This window comes from Drosophila hydei, unplaced genomic scaffold (genome assembly GCF_003285905.1).
Source record: "Drosophila hydei strain 15085-1641.00,03,60 unplaced genomic scaffold, DhydRS2 tig00000211-arrow-pilon, whole genome shotgun sequence".
NCBI lineage: Eukaryota > Metazoa > Arthropoda > Insecta > Diptera > Drosophilidae > Drosophila > Drosophila hydei.
The window spans coordinates 1,926,552-1,953,068 of record NW_022045685.1 but is presented as its reverse complement, the minus strand read 5'-3'; the positions used below and the strand labels follow the sequence as shown (position 1 = coordinate 1,953,068).

The following is a 26,517-nucleotide window of genomic DNA, read 5'->3' as shown; positions in this document are numbered from 1 at the left end:
ATATTTCTCCTATATTTAATAGAGTATCTTTTTTATCCAACTCTGTAGGTTTTTTAGCCATGATATGATCTTTCATACTTATTGGTATTTCTCCTATATTTAATAGAATATCTTTTTTATCCGACTCTGCGGGCTTTTTAGCCATGGTATGATCTGTGGTTTGAAATACTTTTGCCTTCATTTTTGATGGTGTTGCTGTAGTTATGGGTTGAATTTTCGGCACTTCTTTTGTAATTTCATTTGACTTGGAGACTTCTACAGGTTCTTGATGACAACTTTGTCTTCTTTGTCTTCTTTTCTTCTCAGTGCCAGAAGATGTTTTACTTTCATACGGTACTTTTTTCATTGGTAGATTTTTCTGCTTTTGTTTATCATTGGAGCCATCTACTAATGGAATGCCCTTGTTCATCGTAGTTTGTAAGTTGGGTGCATCATCCGTAAATGACTTCATGAACTGTGTTTTGTCTAGCAGAGACTTATCGTTGTTCTTTTCTGGCATCTGATTTCTAAGTTGCGGTTTCAAAGGAGGACTTACTTCAAGTCTTTTCGAAGGTTTTGATTTACTATCGAGTCCCTTTTGGTCTGTTTTAAATTGAGAGAAAATATTCTGATCTTGCTGTTGCTTGAGCTTATCGCCAGGCTTGGCAGAGGCGGCCTGTGCTTGCTTCTCCTGTAGGTAAGAGATGGTAAATGAATGGGCTATAAGCAAGGACTAACTTACCGCTTGGCCATCATGGGGTGTCTTATTGGCTGCTATTGGCGCCTCCGTATTGACAGAGCTCGTGTCAATTACCATTGGCTGAGAGGACTTGCCTTTCTTATCGGCTTCAATTTTCTTGCCTCTCCGCTGTTGATTTGCATTCGTTTCCTTGCGTTTCTCCTGGCGTTTCGTTTTGTTAGCTTTTAAGGGAACACTTTCCTCTGGCTCCGTCTGTACAATAGCCTTGTCAGCCCCTCTATCTTTGGTTTTGTTTGCCTTTGGTTGTATCGTCGCATTATTGATATCTCCTGCTACTTCTACTGTTTCGCTAACCTTAAGTTTCTGTTGAGCTTCTTGAGCTAGGGCATCTTCGGCATCTTTATCTTTTTTACCTCGCTTATTTTCTTTGCGCTTGCTCGTGCTTTCTTTTTCCTTTGTATTTGCCTTTTCTTTCTTCGGCAAATCGACTTTGTCATTTTTTACCGATTTACTGTCATCTGACAAAGATTTCTTGGCAGGTTTTCTACTAGTCGATTGCTTCGAAGGAGTCATGCTGCTTGCTGCGCTGCCTTTGGAATATTTGAGGGTCTCATTTAACAATTTACTAACTTCCAGACCTTTGTCTTTCTTTGTATATATGTCATTGTCACTCTCATCGCTCTCAGCATTAACTGAGGGCTTTGCGGAGCTTTCCTCATAGTTGACCTTTATGATTTCTGGCTTAACGTCTCTCATATCTGTGTCTGTTTGGGAATCTTCCTCTGTCAGCCTTTCGGAATCTTTTTTATGAATTTTTCCTTTGGTTTTACTGTTGGTTTTACTATCAGTCTCTGTTTGCTTTGGCAATGAATCCAAAGACTTGCGTTTCTGGAACTCTTTCTTAGAACTCTTTCTACTATTAGCAGTTTCTTGTTTCTCTGGTTGTTTTTTAGCTTCAAGATCTTTTTGCTGAGTTTTTGGCAACTTAACTTCCCCCTTCTTTTAGAATGTTGTTAAATATTTTATTACGGATATATAAATATATATAAGCTTCGCTCACCTCTTCAGTCGATATTGGTTTGGCTTTACCATCTGAGCTATTGTTGGCTAACTCACTTTGGTCCTTATCCCCCTTTTTATTAGATTTTGTATTTTGTGCTTTCGATGACCTTTTTGATCGGCGCGGCACAGATTTGTCTTCTTCTTGGCTGCAAGGCATCTCCTCTAGCTTGGCTTTCTTTTTCATCTTATCTTGTTCTTGCATTTTCGCCTTTGCACTTCTCTGATTGACTTCATCCTCTCGAAAATGCGAAGCTTGTGATTTTCTCCTTCTGTTTATTGTCTGGCTTCTACTTTCCCCATTGCCATCGTTGGCCCTAGCTTTGCTTTCTCCCTGAGCTTCTTCACTTTCTGAAACCTTGTGGTGTTATACAATGTTAGAAAGTTGGACTAGGTTAGCTGATGTAGTCAGAGATATAGTTATAAGAAAATTAAGGATTTCTTAGCGGTATCTCAAACTAGCTTTAATGTGAATATTTGAGCATTCATAAGCTTTCGTATATACTCGATTATTCGCTAATAGACTTACCCCAATTTCCATATTTTCTGGAACTGTGTCAAATTTTTTCTTAGCTGAATTGACTCGAATGCTGGAAATATTCGGGGTATTCAGTGCAAGTCTATCGGGCCTTTGGGCCATTTTACCATTCTAAGTTTGAAAATATTTTATTTATCAAATTTTCTATCCGCTCCTTAACAGTTCGATGCACATTCCAATTTTCAGATGACAGATTGGCTTGAACAATGTTGATTAGCTCGATATCAATCACTAGTGTGACACAGTTCGATAACTGCTTACCAAAAAGCAGTCAACACTTAATCATACTGTTTATTCCCAAACTCTTTCTAGCTTAACCAACACTAAAGCCACAAACTGAAACTGAAGAGTGACTGACAGAAGGCCTACGGATAGATCAGGGCAGCTATATTGAGAAATATTCTGACGTGACAGATATTTGGTTTTATAATATCGACTTTGTGTACTTGATGCATATCAAATGCTTAACTTAATTTAAGCACCCATTCGAAGGAGCGCCAAATGAGGAACAGCAATTTGAACTCGCAAACGAGCTCGAACCATATGTGAGGCGTTTGGGTGGTCGATGCTAATGTCCGACCGAATACAAATTGCCAAACGCTGGTCATTAATCTTGAACGCCCTGCAAAATATCATGCAAAACAGCAGACAGAAAGCAAAAAAAAAAAAAAAATACCTTTACACATTGCTGTCCAATGGTTGTCGGTCGTATGTTAAGTATTTAGGCAAATGTGGTTCCAGCTGACAAGAATCAACGGCAGCAGCAGCAGTGGCAGCAGCAAGCAGGACAACAGATAGGGCGCAACAATGGCTAGCCATAACAATAACAGCAACAACAACAACAGCAACAAGCACTACGACAACAATGACATCAATAGGCGCAATTGAAACAAGTGTTGTCACGCCGCCAACGTCGACTGCGACGCTGTTGTTCTGACCAAATGGCTGACAAGCAGCGGTCAACAGACGCCCATTGTCCATTTCGTATACCCTAACCAAATATTGGGGATTATTGCGAGCTTCGTTCGAATATCACATAAATCTAATTGCCGAAAGCTGGCAAAGTAGTTGAGAGCTTAAAGGCTTCACTGCATTGAGTTAATGGTGACATTTTTAGTTTTTGCCTTAACTGTCTATTGAAATAGATGAGAATCTTGGTCTGATGCGCCAACCAAGCTGCAGTCCAGCCAAAGGCAATTTATATGGATTTGCTGTCCTGTTGCGAGCGCGTAACTAGCATTTGGGGTATAGCCGTGCTTACTTCAGAGTATCCAGACTTTGTTTTGTTTATGGCTTATTGTTTATTGTTTATTATTGTGCGCGCTTTTATGACCTATATGGACGCGTTTAGTTGTGTCTGAGTTGGCACAATTGACAAGGGCAGAGGACAGCAGGGCGTAAAGGACTATGCAAACGGATATGCTTGGCTGAACATTCAAATGTCGTTGTTGGCTTTGCAATTATACAAATTAATTTCTAGACAAAAGCGTACAGATTGTTTTGCGCAGCCTGCCGTAAGGTGGCCATGCAGCCGGAAATATCAGACATCAGACAGAACAAACAGACAAACACAAAGCGGCAGGCAAACATTTCGAGCATGGCCATCGATGCTTTGTCAATAGAGTAAAGCATCTTCTTTAAAAAGCGAGCACATAAAATGCAAGCGTCGAGCGCTTCTGCAGCTGAGAAATTGCCATTCTCCACTCGCCGTTCGCCCCTCCCGACTCCACCCTCGCATTTCGCATTTGGCATTGCACATTACCCATAGCCAAACTAAAACAGCGCCGCGGGTGTCCACGCGATATGTGGCCATATCCTTAGCAGGACTTCTTATAGCTAACAGCATTGGCATCCCAAGCACACTTTCGCCCGCGTTGCGCAAGTGTTGGGGGTCAGCACATTCGTTTCGCTGAAAGCATTTGCCATGTTTCCCTTTGTTTTATTTTTTCCTCTCCTTCCTTTCACTCGCTCTTTTTTTGCGAATGCAATCATGCTGAATTAACCTTCAACTCGTCATCGTTCACGCAATCCATTTAAGCTCTACAGTTGCCAATCTCTTTCGGAAATATGTGTCTTTAGGAAAGACACGTTTCCGCTGCAGCGGCACGCTTAACATTTGTCCATTAACAGCGACTTTCGTTACTGTTAAACAGCTTTAACAGTTGACAAGTTAATACTGTTAGTTATGACTAATGTTATGGACTAAAATGCAAGTCATTAGTGTAAAAGCTTGTTAACAGCTGCTATTACTGTTAAGCGCTAATGCTGTTAGCTAAATGTTATGACAAAATGTAATATATGAACATATATACTATGGATGACTTCTCTCAACCGCTGCCCATTAACAGCCAGACGTTTGAATGAACAGCTGTCAGCTAATATCTGTTGGCCAACAGCTATAAGAGTTCATAAATCGCAGTTATCTCAACAGCTGTTAGCCACTGCAATTAGTATTAACATTTGCTGACTGTTATGTCAGACTGTTCAGTGGCTGTTAGCTAATAGCTGTATCAATAGTGTCCTCTTGGATATATTTAATCTCATACAAAAAGTACTTGGACACTCGAATCGTTCTATCAAGTGCTTTATTAATGGGTTCCAGTGTTTGGCTCGCAATTTTTGCAAACGTTGCAGCAAAACTTTTGGCCTGGTTCAAAATGTTGTTTTTCGCCAGTTTTTTTCCTTCTTTTTCTTTTTGATTTTTTTGCTGCTTTATTTGATATTTTTTTCTTCTTTTGGGTTCTCACGCAGCAGTCGCCGCCAACAAGGCGCGGAAATTGGGCAGCCAGCCAGGGCCAGCCAACATATCCATGCGTTGCATCGAGACGTGGGGCCTGGCTTTTCGCTTTCAAATGCCTATGCAACAATGGGGCTATGGGGGACCGTGTGGCGAAGGGAGTGGCCTTTTTTGCAAGTGGTTTGATTTGTGATTTTGGCATTCTTGTGTATGTCGCTTGCTGCTTAAATTTGAGCTGGCTTTCGATTTTGTGGGTCGCACAATTTATGCGCACTTTATGCGTTTGCCCAAGTCGTGACTTGGACCCAACAGATTGGAGCATGGAGCCGACGTTATGTAATGTGCGTGTGTGTGGGGGCTGCGGTGCGCTGTTAAGTGAGAGTTGCACCTAGTTGTTGCACCAGATTCAAGCGGCAGCTGCAACTTGTTCACTGGCTGCAAGGCAGAACAATTAACAACGGCGACTGTTGCGCTCAAATGCATTTTAATAACTCTTAATTAAAGCATTCAATACAAATTGTATACGCATAGCTGTTACAAAAGATTCTGAGCTGTTTCAATGCAGTAACGAGTAGGGAGTCACAAGTGTCGAGTGGCGAGAAGGAATGGCAATGGGTCAAGAATTGAGAGTTAGGTAAAGTAAGCTGAGCATCGAACATCGATGAATGAGTGAGTGAGTAATGAACATATGATAGATCTAACGAGTAGCTAGCAACGAGTGACGAGTAAGGAGTGGAGAGTAGTGAGCAAAGAGCTTTGTATGACGAATAATGAGTAACGAATAGGCAGCAGCGAGTGAAGGGTAGCGAGCAGCGAGTAACTAGTTATAAGCAACGAATAGAAATATGTAGAACTAACAAGTTCTACGAGTGCCTAGTAGAGAACAGCGAGTAACGAGTAGCGAGTGAAGAGTAACGAATAGATATACGTAAAACTAACGAGTACCTAGTAGAAGGCAGCGAGTTTATAGTAAAGAGTGACGAGTAACGAGTAGGGTTGCAGAGGCAACGAGTAACGCAATGCGTGACATGTAACGAGAAATGAGTGAAGAGTAGCGAGTAGAAGCTACAAGGAGAAACTAAGAAAGTTCTAGCTACTGATGAATGAAAACCATCAGTAATAGAAAAGCAAGCTAGAAACGTGAATAAAGTAAAGCTGGCTATAGTAGAAGTCTATCAAGAGACAAATACCAAAGAGAATAACTTGTAATAACAAACGAGTGGCACTCACAAAGCAACGCTTGAATGAATGTGCGAGAAAGGAATTGGTCATATTGGCTAAAATGCAGTGATTGATCAAAAGACAGCCTCATGATGCTTAGTTTTTATTACATTTTGTCACTTGTCAACTTTGTAGTTCATGAAGCTGAGTGTGTTGAGGTGAGTATGAAGCAAGTTGGCTTTTCCTGCTGCCGCATGCCGCAGTTGCTTGCATGGAATTTCCTTGACCGGATCAACAAATTAGTCAATAGCAACAATAACAATTTCCAATTAAACAATGGAGCTTGATGCGATTTCGATTAACTTCAATGTGTAGCGCACTGAAAGGCAATCAGCAAATGGGCAGAGCAACAACATTGAGGCGGGTGTTGGCTTCAACTGCAAGCTGCAACGGCGTCTGCGTCTGCGTCTGCGTCTGCGTCGCATTGCGTTGGCCGCGCCTGCGCAGTGCGAACATTCACAATAAGCAGACAGCGGCTTGTCGCTGAGGCTGCCTGCTTTGCCAAAAAGTTGGCATCGCAAACCCGTTTTCCATGGCTGCAGCGGCTGCTGTTGCTGCTGCCACTGCCGCTGGACCATATTTTCCCAGCGCTTTTTAATCATGCGGCGCGGTATAAATAGGCGCAAAGAACGCGACACTGAGACAGTTTTCGATTCGAAGCCTAACAGCCCGGTGCAGCACATCAGTTTTAAAAACTACTCCCAATTTTTTTTACGTGAAGTAAACCTAAAATCCACATTCACAAAATGGCATTCAAGGTGCGTAAGGACTCAAGTGAATGTGTGAATGTGTGTGTGAGTGTGTTACACAGACTTTCTGACAGGATGCACTGACAAGGACAAAGCCATTTGCCAATCTCCTGCTGTCAGTTAGAGGCTTCACAGTTGCATTTGGCAACGCACAGGTAGCACAACAAGCTGAGTTCAGCTGAATCTCTGTCAGATATAGAGTTTCCTTATCATTTTGATTTATTAGACTAAAAGCGAAGTACAGCTCACACTGGGATTTCAGTTTTTTTATTATTAAATTCCACGTAACTGATATAGTGTTAGGCTTTTAGCACTCAGTTAAGGGAAAAACTGACAGCGAGCATTGTTTATTGAAGTTATTGTCAGTACAATGTTGAATGTTAAGAATGTACATGACTGGCTTAAGCCCAACTGAGGCTGAACAATGAGAACAACTGCTACACTACACTAATTCGTCTAACTAGTTGCAGTTTTAAGCAACTTGCAGCGTTGAAAGTTACTTGAAATTTCAATTAAAAGCACGGCGAAAAGAATGGAGGGAAAACAACTTGAACTTTGCATCGTCTGTGATGCAATAATTGAATAATTTCAGCTGTCAGTGTCAGGCGGCCTCATCGAATGAAAGTTTCAAAAATTGGTTAAGCTACGCAAATTGCAAACTTTTTAATTCCCTGAAGCTCCGTGCAACTTTGGCCGAAACAGATTGACCTCCGTTATGCCTTAGCTCATTTCGAAAGTCAAAGCATAAGCTGCGAAATGTGAAACGCAATCAAACCGTTGAAGGTAATCGAGCGTCTTAATGCTAATTAGCTGCCCCAAGACTTACAATTAATAAGCAGCAGAATGCGAAGCGAAAAATCAATCAACATTAAAAATATGTAGAGGTCAAATAGCTGTGTGACGGCAATCAGAAGTGGGTCAATCACATGCCAATGGGCATATTTTAAATATCCTCGAGTTGTCCTTCAATGTTGCTCACGCGTTGAGTTACGTATGCTGGCAGCAGCTGACCAAGCGCTCAGCTTAAATTGTCTACTTCAAGCTGATGTTTAAGCAAATGTTGTGGACTTGCCTGATTTTTCCTTTTTTTCAATGTTCTTTTTCGACGAGCCGTTCGCACGGCCTTGGCCACGGTTCGGGCCCATTCTTGTCCGGCAGTGAGTTACGCTTAATTAAAATCAGATAAATACCGAAAGACAAATAAAACCCGCACCAAGTCAAGTGCAAGCCGGGCACGTCAGCCAGAAAGCGAAGAACAACAAAACCAAGCCCAGCCAAATAAAACAAAACAAAACGGGAAGGCAACGGAAATGATATAAAGTTTAAATAAAATATAAAAAAAAGGCCAACAGAACTCCCTGGTGGACCCAGCCCCACAGACTTTCCAAGCGTTTTTTGCATTTTTACGCGTAAATTGAAATTCAATGGAATTGTTTACCAAAATTTCAAAGTAAGGTCACAAAAGACAGTCGAAAAAATAAAAAAAAACAACAGGCAAAACAAACTAGAAGCACCAAGTCAGACAAAACACAAGCAGTCAACATGTCAAAGCAGCAAGATTAGTTTTCAAGGCAGCTAGTGTGATGTTACAATTTGAATGCCGCACAGAACTGATATAAAAAGAGGAAATCACCCAATCAAACAGTCAGCGAGTTGCATGTAACGAGTTTCAGAAATGTCAAGCAAGCAGCTAGGAAAGAACGTTAAAGAACAAGCGATTGCATAACACACAAAATCTAGCATTTAACGAGTAGCTTGGAGAGAGTACACAACAGCGAGTAGCATGCGACGAGTAACCAGCACAATGCAGTTGGTGGCGAGTTACTAGTCACGAGTTGTAAGTGACGAGTATCAAGTAACGAGTAACCTGCAACCAGTAACCATAATAACTAGCGAGTATTTAGTAACGAGTAACGAATCTAGAGCAGAAAGTATCGAGTAGTAAATAGCGAGTAATTAATAAGTAGTAGCATGCGACGAGTAACCATTATAAAGCATAAAGCAATGACTAGTCAGCGACGAGTAACTAGTAACGAGTAGCATGCAACCAGTAACAATCAAAGAGATGAAAGTAGCGTGTAGTTAGTGGCGAGTATTTAATATTTAGTAACATGCGACGATTAACCAATCTAGAGACGAAAGTAGAGAGTACAAATTAGCGAGGAGTAGCGAGTAGTAAATAGCGAGTAACTAGTAAGTAGCATAAAGCAACGACTAGACAGCGACGCGTTACTAATAACGAGTAGCATGCAACCAGTAACTATCAAAGAGAAGAAAGCAGCAAGTAATAATTATCATGCAATGAGTAATTCTTAACAGGAATAAAGTAACGAGTAACTATCAAAGCGAGTCAACAACTGTACTGGCTATCGACTAAGATACATGAGCGCATAGACAAATGAGCTAATTGCGAGCAAATATTTAAATTGTTGCCAACTAGACAACAGCCATTAAGTGACCCTGGGCCATTTAATGGCTAAACATCATAGAGTTGAGTTCAATGCTGACAACGTAATTGATATGATATTAAGTACTGCCATATGTTAATATATAAAGCAGTTAGCCAAACACAGAGTTGCCATGGCAAAGTGCTGGCAAATATTTTCTCTAAATATCACGCATACGACGCAGTGCCCAGGCTGTTGCAAGGTTACCGTGTTGCCACGGCAAAGAGTGACAGAGACGGAGAGAGTGAGAGGGGCAGAGCGCGCGAGTAGTGAAAAATTTGAATTTCCAACTACTTTGCCAACTTAATTAAAAGTTTATGCGCCTGCAATTTCCTAGTGCGTCGTGTGCTCTCTGTCGATATGCAAACCAAATACAAATGAGTTGTCAGCCGGTTGCTGCGCTCACTAAATTATGCATGTATACGTGTGTGTGGGTGTGGGTGTGTGTGTGGGTGTGTGTGTAAGTGTGTTGTGCTTAAATTTGTATACTATTTATCTATTGCAGCTCATCTTCTGCCTTGCCGCTATGGCGATTGCTTGCGCCCAGGCCAAGCCCGGCGGCCCAGCTGCCTATTCGATTAGCGCACCCAGCGTGGACCACGCCTCCGTGGGCAACACACAGGAGCATACGGTGAAGGGACACTACGGCCAGTCGTCGCAGTCGGACTATGCCAGCCAGGTGCAAACCGCCCACTCGCAGTCGCATGTGCAGCGCTCCAGCATCAGCAATGATGGCGGCTTGGCTCCCGCTCATTATGCCGGTAAGTCAACGCGCATACACACAAGCCCACACACGCACATACACACACACCCAAGCACACCCACTTTGATATTCACAATACGCACAAAGCACTCACTATTCATTGAATATGCACGTAGTTGATATGCTAACACCAAAAAAAAAAAATCGCACACAAAATCAATCTATAGCCGCGCCACAAGTTGCCACCTATGCAGTTGGACACAGTGCACCTGCCCAGATCCAGGTGACCAGCGGCCATGGGGGCTTGAGCCAGGGCCTGGCCTATGGCGGACACTATGCAGCCGCCGCCGCGGCACCCGCCATCGCCTATGGCGGCCACTATGCCTCCGCGCCCGTTGCAGCTGCGCCCGCTTTGGCCTATGGCGGCCACTATGCGGCCACGGCACCGGCTCTCCAGCTGTCGGGCGCTTCCCACCTGAGCCTGGGCAGCCTAGGAGGCCTGGGCTACGGCTATGGATATAGCGCAGCTGCTGCCGCCCCATCGCTTTCCCATGGCTATCAGCTGGCTGCCCCAGCAGCTGCTCCGATTGTGAAGTACGCCGCCGCTCCAGCTTATGGTAGGTGTTCGCTGGATCCACAGTAGGCTATTAAGCAGCTGCTAATCTCTGCACCTCCGTAGTAGTAGTAACTGTATCCGTAGTCGTAGTCGTAGTTGTAGCTATGTTGCTTATACTAATTTTCCAGCCACGCATATTCAACATTTTTCTTTCAGCCTTTCGTGCCTCAATGCTTGGCTTAAGCTTCATCAGCTGACTTCTCGGTCGGGTCTTTATCTCGGTGCTGTCTTTGCCTTTGTGCCTGGGTTTCGTTTTTTTGCTGCAGTTTATTGTATTTTCGCTTTGGCCAGCCAAGTAGACATGGCCAAAGCAAACTTGATGCTCTGTAAATACAGAGCACAACTTTTCGTCGAACCAGGCCACGCTGCGCTGCAGACAGCTGCAGTGGGAGGGGGCGTGGCGGTGGGCTGTCTGCTGTGTGCTTAAGGCAGTGTGAATCTGAGCAAAACACAAACATTAACTCAGCGAGGTCAGTGCAGAAGTGAGATAAATTCGTAGAATTTTTGGACAAGTTTAGCAGCAGCAAGCGAGAGATCACAAACATTCCGGTTTGAGTCAGCAGAGTGGGCCGGTTGCTCCGAATAACTATCTAACACAAAAGAGACAATATTTTCTGACAATTATTAGTAGCGAACAAGGTAACGTTTTCTCTTCGATTCCTACTCCTCGACACGAGTCTTTCGATCTATGTCTAACATGTCTGCCTGTTGCCGAATTTGAAGCCAAGTCAGACTCTTTAAGCTATGCTAGCTAAAATTATAGAAGAATGCTCAATCGATACGCAATTATGCAATTATTTCATAAATATTTCAAAAGCTGGCTGTGCCAGTTAAAACGTTCTTCATGCATTATCAATACGAAAGGGGCGTGGTTCTCATTACTATCACACGCTGAAAAGCACATTCGGGCGCTGTCACTGTTGCTTGCTGAGCGAAAGAGAGAGGGAGAGCAGACAGTGAGCGAGTGAGACGAAGCATGGGAGACATTCGAAAGAGCATTTCGTTGGGGCTGCGATGTCGGTCAACGCAAGCCGTATAATCAATCATTCATATATTGTTGCCAACTACTTTAAGCCATTGACACGCGGCCCCCACGAAGACGATGATGTTATTGATGATAATCGTAATGATTATGATGATGATGATGATGATGATGGTAATGGTGAAGTGTCCGTATCGCTTTCCATGTGGGGCCGTAAGTTCGTCAGCCATTTAAGCAAGTGGCATTTGGCATGGCCAGGACATGTGCCACGCCTTGTCAAGTTAACAGGACAGCAATCTTCGACCATCTGGCCAATCTATGACAAATGCAGCGTTGCCACGTTTCACACTGATTTTCCAACTATTTATTGTTCAGTTTTTCTTATTTTTTGGCTGCGCTTAACTTTAATTTTCGTGCGCTGTTGCCACATTTCACTCAAGCTGAATTGCCAGTGTTGAGCAATTTTTATATATTTACTTACGCTGTTGCCAAACTTCAGCAAGCAGCTCGTATTCAAATTGCGTTGTTCTCATGCTTTCGCACTACTTAATTATTTATTAAATATTTAGCGATGTTTCCGCATTTCACTAAAGTGCTTGCATCGTTGACTCACTTCACTTTCCCTTAGCCATGTTGCCACATTTCTCGCTAACCGCTTGCCACAGTGTAAGTCAGGTTCCAGAGTCTCATTTCATGTTGGCTTGACAATACAAAATTGCAGACCTTGCGTAGCCAGTTGATTGATGTCCACTTGTCAGTTGCCATGTGCTAGACCAACCTGCTGAGATCCCGAGGTATTCGCCTTCGATGGCTGGCTAACTGCTTGCCCACCTGTGACAATGGCCCAATTTGCAACATTTGCGGGGACGTGGACATTTCCATTGTTACGGCTGACAATCAGTAGAGGCCAGTAGTCGCAGTTATTGATCGTTGGCCGATACCTGGAATCCGAATTTGAATACCTAGCCATACGCCAGCATGCAGCACCCTCTTATTGGGCTAACTCTCTGACTCTGATTATGCATTATCATTGGCATTGGCATTGCCATTGCAAGACGGCTGCTAATGCGACTTGTGTGTGTTTCTGTTCCACAGCACCTGGCATCATTGGACACGGCATTGGACTGGCTGCAGCACCCGCCTATGCAGCTCCCGCCTACGCAGCACCCGCCTATGCCACGCATCTCGCCGCCGCACCAGTGCTCAAGTGAGTAATGTCTGCCAGTTTTATAAATAGAGATGGATCGCCGCATGCACATCATGTTCTTGCCACTATTCTAACGTCTATTTACACAGGGCTGCCGTCGCACCTGCCCTGGTGCACACCTCCGTCTCCGGCCATGGCATTCAGTATGGCTACTAGAGACTCGGGATAAGCCAACCTATCCAGCCACCCCCTAACATGGAGTAAGCATCTAAAAATAATATCCGTGTCGACCTAAAATGTTTACAAGGCAACTCAAAATCGCAACGGCACGAAATGGCAACTGCGCAAATGCAACGTTGCCAATTTTCAGTGCAACTTTTTAATTTCGTAATATGTTTTTTTTTCTCTCTCTCAATTTTGTACATTTTGATATTATTTTATAAGCATTGGCCATGTTCCATGTTAGCCAACGGAAAGTCTCTTTATTACCTGAATATGAATTCTGTCATTTTCTCTGTATTTTGTGCGTGTTTTTTTTTTATCGCGGTTGAATTTACGTTTTATTTAAAAGTTATTTTGTACAGAAAATGCATGTGAAAAGTTGGAAAAAATAAAAATCATTTTATACATAACATTTATATATGTAAAGATATATATTTATACTTGAACTTGATGTGCTCTCTATGCAGAGGTGGTTAGCTCTTTTTTTTGTTTTTGGCTATCATTGCCATGAGCTGGCCTCTGTTGGGACACAGTCCCAATACTGCAGTTACAAGATGATATATGGGCGCCGAAACTATGCTACGATTTATTTGCCACGCTCCAGTTGAGCACTTGCCATACGTACTGCATAGTTTATGGCGCAGTGCGTGGAATTTATCATACTCGCAACAGATATGAATACGACTATCTGCCCAGACCCAGACCACGGGCCACGGGCTTAGCCGCATGTCTAACTCGATGTCCATGTGCCAAATGCCAAGCGAAAGTATTAAAGTTCAAATGACCAAAACCCCTTTTTTAGCGTGTCTGCATATTACGCATACGCCATGTGCGCCTTGCCCAGCCGCATTTAGCACAATGAAATCTATTTTTAGTTAAATGCTAAAAACAGCAGAACAGAAACAGGTCGATGTGTCAAAAAAGCTGACTCTATTCATAACATAACTGAAGGTAAATGCGAACAAAGCTTAAAAATAAATCAAAATCATTTAGAGCGCTAAGCAAATTTGCAATCATATTAGGTGGAAAAAACTTGCTGCATTCATGAATAACTTTCATATTTTCAATTAAAATAAAATTGACATTCATTCAAATTGGAGGCTTCCTATGGGAAAACGCAAACAAATTTCTGTTAAAATAATAGTGATTGTCGAAAAAACGAGAACTTTTGAGCTGAACTTATAATAAAGACGAGCTGTAAATGTGGCAAAGCAACGTGAATATATTGTTTACTTGTTAAAGTCGCAGACACACGCACACACATAGAAGTGTGTGGCATTCAAATATTGATTCAGGACTTCGCGACCCTAGAGGAAAGCACAGCAAGAATTTCTGAAAAGCAGCTGGATATCAATTAAGATGCAAAGTTATGCCAGACTCTGGCATAACAAAGTAACAGCCATGCCACTCCGCCGGTGGTTAGGTGCCTGTGCCTTGACTTGTGACTTATTTGATTTGATTTAGCCAGCATGTAAAATTCAACTGCCATCCAGAAGCAGCGGCAGCAGTAGCAACAGTTGTCCATCAAATACTGTTGGCATTTTCATTTAGAAAGAACACAATGCAAATGCAAACAGAAACGCGAGTCCTGTTCCCTGGCTTACAGGACACCTGGGCGCAAGGTCGGGCACAGCGTACAACAGGCGCGTCGCAATGTAAATAGCACTGCAAACAGCGGAAGCCCCGACAAAGCGGACGACAAAGCAGAATGCCAGTGGAGAACTCGAAGCCAAAACACAACAATTTCATTAGCAAATGCAGCTGCGAGACAGCTTCTCAAAATATCAATGAGGGGAAAGCAACACAGAGGAAGAGCCAGAGCCAGAGCCAGAGCCAGGGCCACGGCCACAGCTAGAGGCACGGGGGAGTCTGTATTGAGGCAAGGCCGGCCAATCCATGGAAGGCACTCGGCAAAGCCAAGCGACCTCTACAAGATGCCAAAGCAGTGCACAAAAGCGAAAGAAGAAGAAAAGCAAACAACTTTTACAAAGGTCGTCACTTAACTATTCAAAGTTGGCAATGGAAAATGTTGTACCAAATAAATACAAATCGTTTGCGTATTCTTATTTTAGTTGGCAGCCAAAAGAAGCACTGAAAACGGAGGATGACCCTTATTGAGTAAGTTAAGTAAGTCAGTAATGTGATTCGGCCCGAAGTCCTGGCGATTCTAGTGACTTTACGGATGTGGCACGGCCTGAGCTTCGCTTTAGTCTCGCATGATTCACGGCACAATTGCTGTCTAGCTTCAACTCTAGCATTAAATAGTCACTATAAAAGCATTTGACTTGAATTTGTGCCGCATATAAATTTTGCGCGACACATCCGCTGAGATTCCTCATTTCATTACCCAGGCTAATTAGGCGAGTGTCGTTCGCAAAATAAATGAACAAATGTTTTACTATTAAAGTAAATTTCGCTGCGCGCCGGTTGGCCACGGCTGAGCAAATAAAAGCCGTGTAAAGCGTAGGTGAATCGGCTGTTAGGGAATCAGCATGGGAATGGAAGTGGAAATGGAAGTGTGTTGCCCACTATTGGACATATTTGAATACAAACTTTTAATTTGCTGCGTTCAGCAAACAGAAATGTGCAGCGCAGCAGAGAACAGACAACGCAGTCGAAACTGCAGGCACAGAGACACGGCATAGGCATCTGTCAGCCATGTAGCAGAACACAATGAACAGCATTGTGGCTGGGCTTGCGGTGCGTCGCTTCCTGTTCATTTCCCCAGTTGTCATCCGAGAGAGAGAGAGAGAGAGAGGGAGAAAAGTGAGCCAAAATGTCTAGCAATATAAAACGTAGCTAAGTCAACACCTTGTCTAATCCGCACCTTACCTTACTTCGCACAGCTTCATAAACAGTTCGCCTAGAACATGCGCTGTGCTGCATTGCAGTTTCAAGTTTGCATCGCATTTCGGTTGCCGGTGGCGTATGCGTAATGCCGCAGAGCACTCAACCAAATTCTATTCACACAACACAAACAGCAAACTCCAGCTAACCAATTTAGGCGTGTGTGTGCCAGCTTCAATTAGGCAAATAAGTTGGCTTTTACGTACATCAACTGACCGACTACACTTGAACCAACAATTTGCTTAATTCTCAGGGTCAAGCAGTATTCAATTGTGCATAGAAATTCTAGACACAGAAGGGTAAAGCGATGCGTGGTTAAATACTAAACTAGGTGTTAATAGATTTCACCTCATAGCAAGAAGAAACTTGTTTGGAGTGCTGAGCTCATGCTCGTCTCACTGTGAGTTCGGCATTTGCTCGTGTTCAAATTTGGGTTTATGCAAAATTTATTATTCACAATTTTCGACTCATAGCTACGCTGCTGCAAAATTTTCACATTGTTACAAAATGATTATAATAATAATGACTATTACGATAAAAATAAATTAGGACTAAATATGAAAAAAAAAAATTGCTTGGGACAGAAAAAAAATATATGGTTTTGATATAATCAGATATTCAGTTTGATGGCGGGCTTAGGTTGAGGGTTCTAGTCCACTTCTCGGACGGTCTATGATCCGAGGTGCAACAGCGCCTGGCATTTGGAACTTGATAACTAGAAGTTATAGTTAAGATTGCCGCTACTGTATCTCACGTGGGATACGGCTGATGCAGGTTGGTACGATGCAGGACCCAGCTCGGAGGAGTCGGGGACTGCCATGCCGTAGTTGGTGCTGGTGTTGGGCGCAAGTTGACCGGTGGCGAACTGCTGGGCAACGTTCTGCTGCTGATCGCGGAGCACATCCTGCTGCTGCTGCTGCAAGAATCCCATGTGCTGCTGGGTCGAGTAGAAGTTGGCCAGTCCGCCGACGGCCGCCGCTGGCTGACCTTGTGATAGCTGCGTCTGCTGGCGCGGCTGCGACTGCAATCCGTTGTTGCTGCCAAAGGCTTGGCGCGTGTAGAACCGATTGCCATCGTTTTCAATGCCGTTGGGCTGATGTTGTTGCTGTCCGTGTGGCAGTTCATGTTGCAGCTGGTGCTGCTGCTGACCAGAGACATCGGGATAGTATGTGTAGAGCTTTTGCAGCAACTGTTGCTGCTGCTGCTCAAATTCCAATCGCTGACGCTGGTAATCAAGGAACGCGGCTTGCATCTGATCCGCATAGCTGGGTAGGTTTGCAGCTGCTGGTGCTGCTCCTGCTGCTGCAGCTGCTGCTGCTGTTGTTGCTGGCTGCTGCTGTTGCTGCTGCTGCTGCTGCTGTTGCTGCTGCTGTTGCAGTTGCTGCAGTTGTTGCAGTTGTTGCAGCTGTTGCAGCTGTTGCAGCTGTTGCTGCGCAATATATTGCTGCGGATCTTGCTGCTGGCCACCGACAACTGATGCTGGCTTTGATTTGCTGATAGCTCCAACGGTCTGCTGTGGATATGCAGCTCTATATTGTACTCCCGAGGGCAAGCCGGAGAATTGAGTTGGATTTTGCTGGGGGCGAAGAGGAGATAATTAGTTCGTGCATTCACGTCGAGTTGCCTGCTGCCTCTCTGGCCATTCAGTTTTACCAATCTAGCATGATTTTTGCGCGTTTTGACAGCTCTCATCTTCTGCCAGCTTGTACGGAATCGATCTCTACACACAACCGCAATTTGGCAACTAATCGAAATTTTACAGTTTTGAGGCAAAAGTTAAAAATTCAAGCGAGACACAAATTCAGAAATTCGAAATCTAATCTGATTAAGCGAGCGAGCGAGACTGGCCCTACACTCGGCCTGAGCTCCCTGCCCCAGCAATGACAGTCCGGAAACGTTGTGCACAGCCTGCTTTGCCGCCAGCAAAACAACACGGCAAACACACAAAGGTGCCAAGGGCCACTAATTGATCATACGCCCCATTGGTCAGATTCGCTGCACGCAAACCAATGCGCCATATAACAGCCGGCAGCAGCAGGCGCCGGACACAGTCGAGAAAAATGTATTTGAAATTGCAGTTAATGCTGCTGCTGTCGCTGCTGGCGGGCAGCGCTCGCTCCAGGGCCAGCCCGCAAAATCCGCTCGAGAAAATAGCGGCAGGCGCGCTCAGCGTCGGCAGCCAGGTTATGAACACCATGCAGGAGGGCGCAATGGCCACGCAACAGCTTAACTTTGACAACGGCCTCATGGCTGTGCGCTCCAAGACGGACATGGGCTACGGCGACGCGATGCGAGGCAATGCCGATGACTCCGATTCCTCAGAGTCGGATGAAAAGCGCCGCCGCAGGCGTCGCAGCAGCCACAGCATTAGCTACCTGAACAGCAGGCTAAGTCGGCATCAGATTTTGCATCGCATCAAGCGCACGCCCTGCAAGATGATGGGCGCTACGACGGAGTCGCCAGACGATGTTGAGGCGCGCAAGAGACGCGCACGCAAACGCGCCGCCAACAATGCATCCAGGACGCGCATCAACAAGTCAAACAGCAAGAAAAAGAAGCTGGCAGTGGAGCGCCGCCGCCGCCAGGCACCGCAGCAGGACCAGCAGGGGCAAATGGGGCCACAGCAACGACCCACTCTGGGTGAGCGGGTCAAGTACTTTTGGCTCTCATTTGTGGACAACGTGGCCGATGCGGTGCAGCAGCTGCACCAGAGAATGAAAGGAGCAGCTGCTCAAGCCTCCGACGGCATGCAAGCAATATAAATTCCAATCAACTACGACTTAAGCACTTTTTTTTTGCAGTTCTTTTTTTGTATTGAAAATATAAACAAAGAGAAAAGTTATTAAATAAAATTATTAAACCATATATCATATAAATCAAGTCGTATGTTCGTTCCGATCAGTTCGAAAATAAGCGAATTAGTTAAAGACCAGGCAGAGGCTTACTAAAGGCAGAGCTGTTAATCAGGCCAAAAACAAGCTGCTGCACTCCCTTCATAAGCAGAGCAAGCTTGAGTCATTATAGATTTATCTGCGCAATGGTAACAACTAGTTAAGCAGGTTAACATTTCCGGCATTCGATGCGCTTGCATGCCCAATGCGCTATGTTGGCTCAGACAAAAGCCGCCAGGCCACGTTGGCTGCACGACAGTTGGCGAAATGATTTCCACTTGGCGCTTTGTGTTTGGCTTGGTCTTGGGACTCGGGACGCTTGGGCTGCTTGTGAGCTGCCAGAAGGACCTGGAGCTGGACTACTCCGATGAATATGACAGTGTGCGTCCGATGCTCATCTACCCGGACGAGCCGAGGCTAGAGAATCGTTTGGCGGCAGCGGCCCAGGAGTTTGGCGAGAGCATTCGCAATGCCTGGCAGTCCATGGCCGACTCCTTTCACAACTACTTCGAGGAGCTGCGCACTGTCTTCGCCGATGGCGTCGACGACAATATCGAGACGTTCCCGGAGAGCAACTGAACGCCGACTTTTGCAAATGAATCTCAAAAGCTTGAAGATTAAAAGTCAATCTTTGGCAAATCATTAATAACTGACTTTTCCTGATTGACGGGCATATTGAGAGCATTTCATCGAGCATTATTTGAGAATGTCAAATAGAAATTGCTCATTATTGCTTGCAAATTCCAAGGGAAATGTTTGCTAATTAAATGATATTCAGATTCATATTTTAACTGTAGCAAAAAATACAAATTATTTGGAAAAAATAACGAGAGAGTGCTCTAGGCAAGACTGCTCGACTAGGAAATACCCTGAACACAACGAAGAGCTGATTTTCCACCTGCAGTCGGAACGTGGGTTTTATAGGTGTGTCTTCGGCAAAGCACAAGTCGCTGGTACTTGAAATACGTTTGGACATTTGTAGGAAGTTGGAAGTTATCCAATATTCAAAATATATAAAATTTTCTATTCTTTACAGCAACCAGGGCTGAAGTTTGAAGTTTGCAGCGTTTACATTGTTTCAGTAACATTTAAAAGCCAAGTCAAATTATCGATTTTTAACGTTTAAAATTCCAAGACTCTAGATAGACAGACGGACGCAGGGACAGACGTACGGACGCACAAACGGACTTGGCTAGATCAGCCCAGCTCGTCGTCGCAAGCAAAACTGTATGCTTTAAAGACCCTGCCACGCCTACTTCTACCTGTTCCCTCAATATTCTCAGCAGCATTGTACTCCCATTTGCACTGGGTTTAGGGTATAACAAAATGGATTAACTTGGGATGTTCAGGGCTTTTCAGTCCATAAATCAGTCTCTGGATTCTGAGCCTATGCCGCAGAGCGCTGAGCGAGAGCGACATTAATTAATCAAGAAATGTATAAATAGCTGACAAAGAACATTATCGGTCAATACGTAGACGTTACAGACAGTTTATTGCATAGATTGACGTGTGGTAAATGGCCTAAGATTAAAGTGTTTTTGCCCCGTCATAAGTGAAGCGTAATTAAAAATAAATAAAATTATTGCAAATAACAGTAGTTTACAGTAATCTTTGAACTGTAATTCGAACAGCTTCCGGGCTTGCTTCACATTAGAGAGCATCGAGATTTGCCGTTAATTAGTGGCTGCTAACGTATATGTTTGGACACCCACACGCCCACACCGGCCCACACACCAGCCCACACGGCCACACACACACAAACCCCTTTTTACATGAACCTACATTGCTGTCATGTTATTCGGCTAGATGTTGCCTGAGATTAGGACGCCGGATGTGTGTGCAACACGACAGCAACTGTTGACGGTAATTATAACAGATTTGTGTTGCCGGCGTTGTCTGCTGCCAATTAGTCAAATGGCTGGCTGGCTGCCTGTTTCACCCGACACCTCTGTTAAATAAGCCACGCCAAGAGCGAAGTCAGCCAGTCCCAGACCGACAGCTAAGCTATTTCCATGGAAACGTATTTGGTTCTTGTTGCCCTGCTGCTGCTCACCTGCAGTTGCACAGATGCCAGCCCGCAGGTAAGCTCAGCTGCAGACGCCCACACACCAAACACACACACACACACACACACATACACACTCCTATTCGCACCCACACACTGACTAGCTGAACTGACTTCGCTTGTCTTTGGTTACAGGACTTGGAGAGCAGCATGCTGCTGGCCGCTGCCCAGCTGAAGCAGCTGGTGGAGAGTGGTGCCGCGGCACGTAACGAGCACAGCATCGAGGTGCTCGGCCAGAAGATGGGTGGGGCGACATCGTTTGGCTTTGGCGATGCGTTGCGACCAGGAGCTGGTCGTCGCCGTCGGCGGACTGCCCGTTGGCAAACGCAGCTGACCCTGATGCCTCGACCTGAGCTTAGCAAAATAAATGCATAGACTAAACTTACCAGCTGTTGTTGTTGTTGCTGCTGCTGCAGGGCTGCTTGCGGCTGCGGCTGCTGCTGCTGCTGCTGCTGCTGCGGCTGTTGCTTGGCCGATCCGTAGTAGCGAGTGAAGCTCTGCTGCAGACTCGGCGTCTTCAGTGTAAAGGAATTCGTGTTGGCATCGGTGTGAAAGGATAATTGCGCGTGGCATGCAGACTGCAGCCCACTGAATAGGGCCAGGCAAAAGGTCAACAGACCGCCGGGATGCCAGAAGCCAAGCATGTTCCGTTTCTTTGATTTATGTAGGCTGCGGCCAAATGCTAATTGTAATTGATCAGATTCCACGCTGTGGTGCAGTCGTTGCCCGGGCTAATGACTGCTGACGCTGCTCACACTGATGGCACTGATGGCACTGATGGCTCTGCCTTAATTAATAACAACAATGTCCCGTTATCAGCGACAAAACAAACAACAGACCGGCTGCAGTTTGGCCAAAATGCGACTGTGCGTTGCCCGCCAGCCGTTCGAGCGTTTTATACTTGGTCTTTGGGCCAGGGCCTTGGGCTTCGCTTGGGCCATTTACTTGGCATGCAGCAAAGACAGCGCTCACGACGGCAACAGCTGATGGCAAATGGAAAATTTATTTATTGGCAGTGTCTGCAGCAAGTGCCGCAATTTCAGCAGCATTACGACCCAATGTGCGTGAGCCCCATTCTCCACCTCAAAACGAATTGCATGAAAGTTGCTTGGCTCGTTGGCTAATGAGAATTGCCGGCGGGAAAGTGGGATACAGACAGCTACAATCGAAGCCAGATTATATAAGTTGGGAGCGATATGAATGGGCGAAGGTCTGATGAGCATTCAAGGAGAGATGTCAGATGAGAAGTGAGATACGTTTAGGGCTCCCATTTCGAAATGAAAAACCAAAATCGAAGCTAATTGAGATACTATACAAAATGAAGAGTTACAATTCGTAGTTTGTCTACTTTCTATCTACAGTACGCTAAGAAAGTATCAAGCTTAGATGAGAGAAGAAGCTGAAGGTAAATTTAATGAAGAAGCATTAAAGATTCTATGTCTCAAGCATTTGGCAAATTCTATTCCCAGAAGGGGCATTATCTATGTTGGGCTTTCGAGCTGCAACACTCTCACTCTCGTCCCGTTCCCGACCAAAATTAAAATGTCTTCTAATTGAAATGTTAAATATTAAAATGTGTATTTAATATTTGATGAATATTTCACTTTCTTCAAGCTTGCGTTTCGCTTTGAATTTAAATGTGCACAGCAACAACAGCAACAGCTAGAAATCTATAGGCCCTGTAGACGTGGCATTCAATACAAATTGAATAAAGTCGGGCTGCTTACATAACACACGCTAACAAAATCAAAATCGAACGAAAAAAAAGAAACAGTGTGAAGAGGGCCAGCAGCAAAAAAACAAAAAAAAAGTGAGCGAAAAATATCAACAACAAAAATGATGTGGCCACAGGGCCAACTAACTATAAAGACCGGCATAAAATGCTGTTTATGGGAACGTGCGTGGCATACGCAAAATGTGAGTGCTTCGGTGTCCGCAGGTCTGTCACTGGCAACGCTCTTTCGATATCAATAAAAGTGTACAAAAGCCGGACTGTGTGCGGCACTGATAAGAGAGCGAGGTTAAGGCTAAACAGATATGACGCTCTCCATAATTGCATTGGCAATTGCATTGCCAATTGGCTCAACGTCGCGTCGTTGCCAACTTTTCAAATTGTCTTGTGTTGGCCAAAGCGATTATGAAAGAAAACTATTACGAGTGCACACGCACACACATGCACATATGTGTCAAGTGGTCAGCCAGCGGCTGCCCCACACACATGGCGTATACGTGATCCACATACACTCACATTACGTTTGGGTCGCGCGCGCGTTTCATTTTGTCTCGCAGACGCAATCGCAATCGCAATCGAAAGCGCATTTCATATGATTGAAAGTTGCTTATAAGTATGTATGTCATTTGTCCCAACGGCACGGCACGTATGTGCCCCCACAGACCATACAAAAGTTCACATGTAAATATATATCGAGTCGCCTGCGCCTGCCCATGTCACGCACTCGCAATTAAGCCAATGAGCCGACAATGAAGATACAAGAACCGTTGAAGAGTCAGCACTCCATATATTGGCCTACTGCACGCATTGCAATATTTATATTTGGCTCTGCACTCCAGGCACAGCCGACAGCCGACAGCCGCCCATGTGATGAAGGGCGAGATAAACGCAGCGCATGATGAGCATATTGGTCAGAAAAGCGTCAAGTTTGATGTAAATAACTAACTCAGCCGTGTCGATAGTCTTTTTACATTCACAGAATGCCAGCTGCCGCTGCCCGGCCTTGCGCGGCTTTAGGCCGACTCTGCCCAATCGCATGCTTTAACCATTCAAAGGAACGCAATGAGGCAACTGACTTCGATAAAAAAAGGTCCAATTTATAGACGAAGTTATTGTTTATTTCGCCATTTTTAAGCAACAATTTAACGATTCTGCAAGCATCCATAAAACAATAAAAGAACAAAAAAGGAAGTAATTATAATAAAAATAATAATACATATAATAAAAAAGTCGAAAAATCTTCGAACGTGTTGCATGATCCGGAACGAGCAGACGAGTTTGCCCGTAACGCGGTAGCTGCTAAATAACGGTACTTAATCATTTTACTGGGTCATTGAAAAGGCACAAGTCAAGCCTCCACTGCGGCGCTGCCAACTGAGCCGCCGTAACTGGAGCACGGAGACAGACAGAGTGAGTGAGAGCGTGCGAAACAGTGAGCGAGAGAGAGAGAGAGACAAAGTGGTCAGTAACTACATAGAGCAGTATGCCAGGCGACCAGCATCCGATTTGGGGCTATTAAACCCCAGCGTTGAACTTTTGAACTCGCACACTGACCTCATTGCACACTCACACACACACACACACACACGCACTTTTGCACCCAATCCTCGCGCCACGAATTATTTCGGCCACCCTTTACTCTTTTGCATTTGCACAGATTAAATTGAGGCGACGGGCCACATGCCATCTGTTCCAGATTCAGGTCCAGCTCCAGCTCCAATAGCTTCAGCTGTGGCTCCTGGCTAGCTCCGACGCCCCAATGGCATCCGCATTCGCATACTATAAGCAATTTACCTAGGCTGGTGCCGAAAGACAAACAGCAGGCATCAGCCTTTTTATGGCGTGCCAGCTACAGTGGCCTAAGTAGGCAAAAAATGTGCCCAAAAGCAATATACAAATTTTAGTTTGTTTTTATAATAGATGTAATCAAAATATTGATTTTATTATTTAATTAATTTTTTATTTAATTTATTAATTTTTATTATTTTAAGCCAAGATATAAAGAAATACATGTATTCTTTATATCTTAGCTTAAAATAATAAAAATTTAATGCAATTTTCGACTTAAGATTTAATTCTTACTTTTTGTGATAACCATATTCACGTACCTTGCTCCACTGTGCGCAGTTCAAATACAAATAAAAACGCACCAATGCAGCAATTTTTTTTGTGGGTTTAACTCACATAAAATTTTTTTATTAGTTTCTCTCTTTGTTTCATACACCAATACAAAAAACCAAACAACAACAACGAAAAAATAAACAGTATTCAATATAAGCAGAAATACATGTATGTATGTATGTGTGTAGATATTTATACATATAGTACATATATATACTTATTTAGAGGGGGCGACTTAAATTTTATGGGGCTTTGTTGGACTTTGGTTGAATTCCTGTTGTTGCTTTTTTGTTTTGTGCCTGTCTTATTTGCTGCTCAAGTATTATTAATTTCTTCTTCTTCTTTTTATGTCGTTTATATATATATATATATATATATATATATATAGGTATATATATGTAGGAATAGTATAGCAATTCAGACGTGAATCGACTTAAATTGGTTGGGGGCGTATAACAGTCGGTTTGATATTGTTTAGAGCTAATATAATATATCCCTATATATATACATATATATATAGCGTGTGTATAGTACAAATAAGGAATTGCAATTCTCGGGGCTCACAAGAATTGCAAATTTGTTCGAATGCAATTTTTTGTGTATTATAATACATATATATATATATGTGAGTGTGTTCAATTTATATATATATATATATATATATATATATATATATATATATATATATATATATATATAATTATATATTAATTTTTTTTGCATTTGCTTTCTATTCTGTAATTGATAACGTTCAGTAAACTGTTTTCTTTTTCTGATTATTTTATGACAGCTTTAAAATTTCTCATAATGTTTTTTATTTCATATATTTAAAAAAAAACTGTTACACAATATTTCACCATAAATATTTATATTGTATATTTTGTATATGGAGTATAATATTTATGTATGTTTGTTTTTTGTTCTTCGTATCGTGTGCTTGCAACTTGAGTTGCCGTTGACAGTGGCACGCAAGCGAAATAGTACGTAATTCTGGTTAGGTTAACAAACAACATACAGTGCCTCGCGGCTGTATGTGCACTTACGCTACAAATTTGCTATAGAGACTAGGTACACAAATGGAATATATTTGTTTTAGTTTTCAAACTTGTTTTAAAGAGATATCTGTAGTGCTATTGCTTGGCACAGTTCGCATGCTCCTCGACGATGCTTTAAATATTTTGTTTACTTTTTCACTTTAGCTGAGTTTTAAAAATATTTTGCGACTTATAACAACATTAATAAATATATAGTATGTAACATGAATTCTGCTAACAGTTTATTTATTTCTTTTCGGCTTAATTTTGTTTTGTGTTTGTTTTTTCTTTCCATGTTGTGGAGGAATATAAATACTTTATTTAACTTTTCATATTTGTAATATATTTTAGTTATTTTTGTAATTTTTGATATTTTTGTATTGAATAAGTTCTTTAAAAATATGTCAATCGCATTTCATTTGTTCGTTTCTCTTTAACAACTTTGCTGAGCAAATTTTCATGGATCGTTAAAAAATACATGACTTTTCATTCATCGTTTTCACATCCATTTTCCTCTCACCTCCCAATGTATCTTTGTGCTTTGGAAATTAATCATATTTTTTGATTAGTATTACGTGTATATAAGCATCTGTTACTCTATGTTTATTTTAATTGTACATTGAGAATACGGAAATATTTTCCACTTTTGTGGAATAAAATTGGTTTATTTGCCATTCGTGTTAAAATTTGTCCTAAACCTGCTTAAAAAACGCTCCTACAATACTTG

At 43.3% G+C, this 26,517-nt stretch overlaps 5 protein-coding genes across 6 annotated transcripts; 4 read left to right on the top strand and 1 right to left on the bottom strand.

Annotated features, from left to right (window-relative positions):
* Positions 1 to 6,907: 6,907 nt before the first annotated feature.
* Positions 6,908 to 13,197, top strand: LOC111603193 (cuticle protein 21.3). 2 transcript variants are annotated; one of them, XM_023320679.2, is made up of 5 exons: positions 6,908 to 6,992; positions 9,936 to 10,187; positions 10,447 to 10,750; positions 12,827 to 12,938; positions 13,028 to 13,197. In XM_023320679.2, the coding sequence occupies exons 1-5, from the start codon at positions 6,981 to 6,983 to the stop codon at positions 13,092 to 13,094; spliced, it is 747 nt and encodes a 248-aa protein (XP_023176447.1). In that variant the 5' UTR covers positions 6,908 to 6,980; the 3' UTR covers positions 13,095 to 13,197. The 2 variants fall into 2 exon arrangements, with proteins under 2 accessions (XP_023176447.1, XP_023176449.1); XM_023320681.2 differs by lacking the exon at positions 10,447 to 10,750 and having other exon boundaries at positions 9,936 to 10,191.
* A 3,172-nt stretch (positions 13,198 to 16,369) lies between these two features.
* LOC111603221 (mediator of RNA polymerase II transcription subunit 15) lies at positions 16,370 to 17,788 on the bottom strand. Its single transcript, XM_030223449.1, has 2 exons — positions 17,601 to 17,788; positions 16,370 to 17,523 (listed from the first exon to the last, which is right to left on the bottom strand). Exons 1-2 carry the CDS (start codon positions 17,637 to 17,639, stop codon positions 16,663 to 16,665), a joined length of 900 nt encoding a protein of 299 aa, XP_030079309.1. The 5' UTR covers positions 17,640 to 17,788; the 3' UTR covers positions 16,370 to 16,662.
* Positions 17,789 to 18,007: 219 nt separating this feature from the next.
* Positions 18,008 to 18,753, top strand: LOC111603121. The gene has a single exon (XM_023320595.2). The coding sequence runs from the start codon at positions 18,008 to 18,010 to the stop codon at positions 18,707 to 18,709; it is 702 nt and encodes a 233-aa protein (XP_023176363.1). The 3' UTR covers positions 18,710 to 18,753.
* Positions 18,754 to 19,097: 344 nt separating this feature from the next.
* Positions 19,098 to 19,440, top strand: LOC111603123. Its single transcript, XM_023320596.1, has one exon. The coding sequence runs from the start codon at positions 19,106 to 19,108 to the stop codon at positions 19,415 to 19,417; it is 312 nt and encodes a 103-aa protein (XP_023176364.1). The 5' UTR covers positions 19,098 to 19,105; the 3' UTR covers positions 19,418 to 19,440.
* Positions 19,441 to 20,804: 1,364 nt separating this feature from the next.
* Positions 20,805 to 21,278, top strand: LOC115482957. The gene is made up of 2 exons (XM_030223450.1): positions 20,805 to 20,919; positions 21,039 to 21,278. The coding sequence occupies exons 1-2, from the start codon at positions 20,851 to 20,853 to the stop codon at positions 21,276 to 21,278; spliced, it is 309 nt and encodes a 102-aa protein (XP_030079310.1). The 5' UTR covers positions 20,805 to 20,850.
* The last annotated feature ends 5,239 nt before the right edge of the window (positions 21,279 to 26,517 follow it).

What these genes read in the sequence shown, in the direction of transcription:
- LOC115482957 (XM_030223450.1), top strand. Translation starts at nt 20,851, where the DNA reads ATGGAAACGTATTTGGTTCTTGTTGCCCTGCTGCTGCTCACCTGCAGT. An exon ending in GCACAGATGCCAGCCCGCAG is followed by an intron (nt 20,920 to 21,038) that starts GTAAGCTCAGCT and finishes CTTTGGTTACAG; the next exon opens with GACTTGGAGAGCAGCATGCT.
- LOC111603221 (XM_030223449.1), bottom strand. Translation starts at nt 17,639, where the DNA reads ATGAGAGCTGTCAAAACGCGCAAAAATCATGCTAGATTG. An exon ending in GCAAAAATCATGCTAGATTG is followed by an intron (nt 17,524 to 17,600) that starts GTAAAACTGAAT and finishes CTTCGCCCCCAG; the next exon opens with CAAAATCCAACTCAATTCTC.
- LOC111603121 (XM_023320595.2), top strand. Translation starts at nt 18,008, where the DNA reads ATGTATTTGAAATTGCAGTTAATGCTGCTGCTGTCGCTGCTGGCGGGC.
- LOC111603123 (XM_023320596.1), top strand. Translation starts at nt 19,106, where the DNA reads ATGATTTCCACTTGGCGCTTTGTGTTTGGCTTGGTCTTGGGACTCGGG.
- LOC111603193 (XM_023320679.2), top strand. An exon ending in GCTTGGCTCCCGCTCATTAT is followed by an intron (nt 10,188 to 10,446) that starts GCCGGTAAGTCA and finishes GGCTTGAGCCAG; the next exon opens with GGCCTGGCCTATGGCGGACA. An exon ending in GCCGCCGCACCAGTGCTCAA is followed by an intron (nt 12,939 to 13,027) that starts GTGAGTAATGTC and finishes CTATTTACACAG; the next exon opens with GGCTGCCGTCGCACCTGCCC.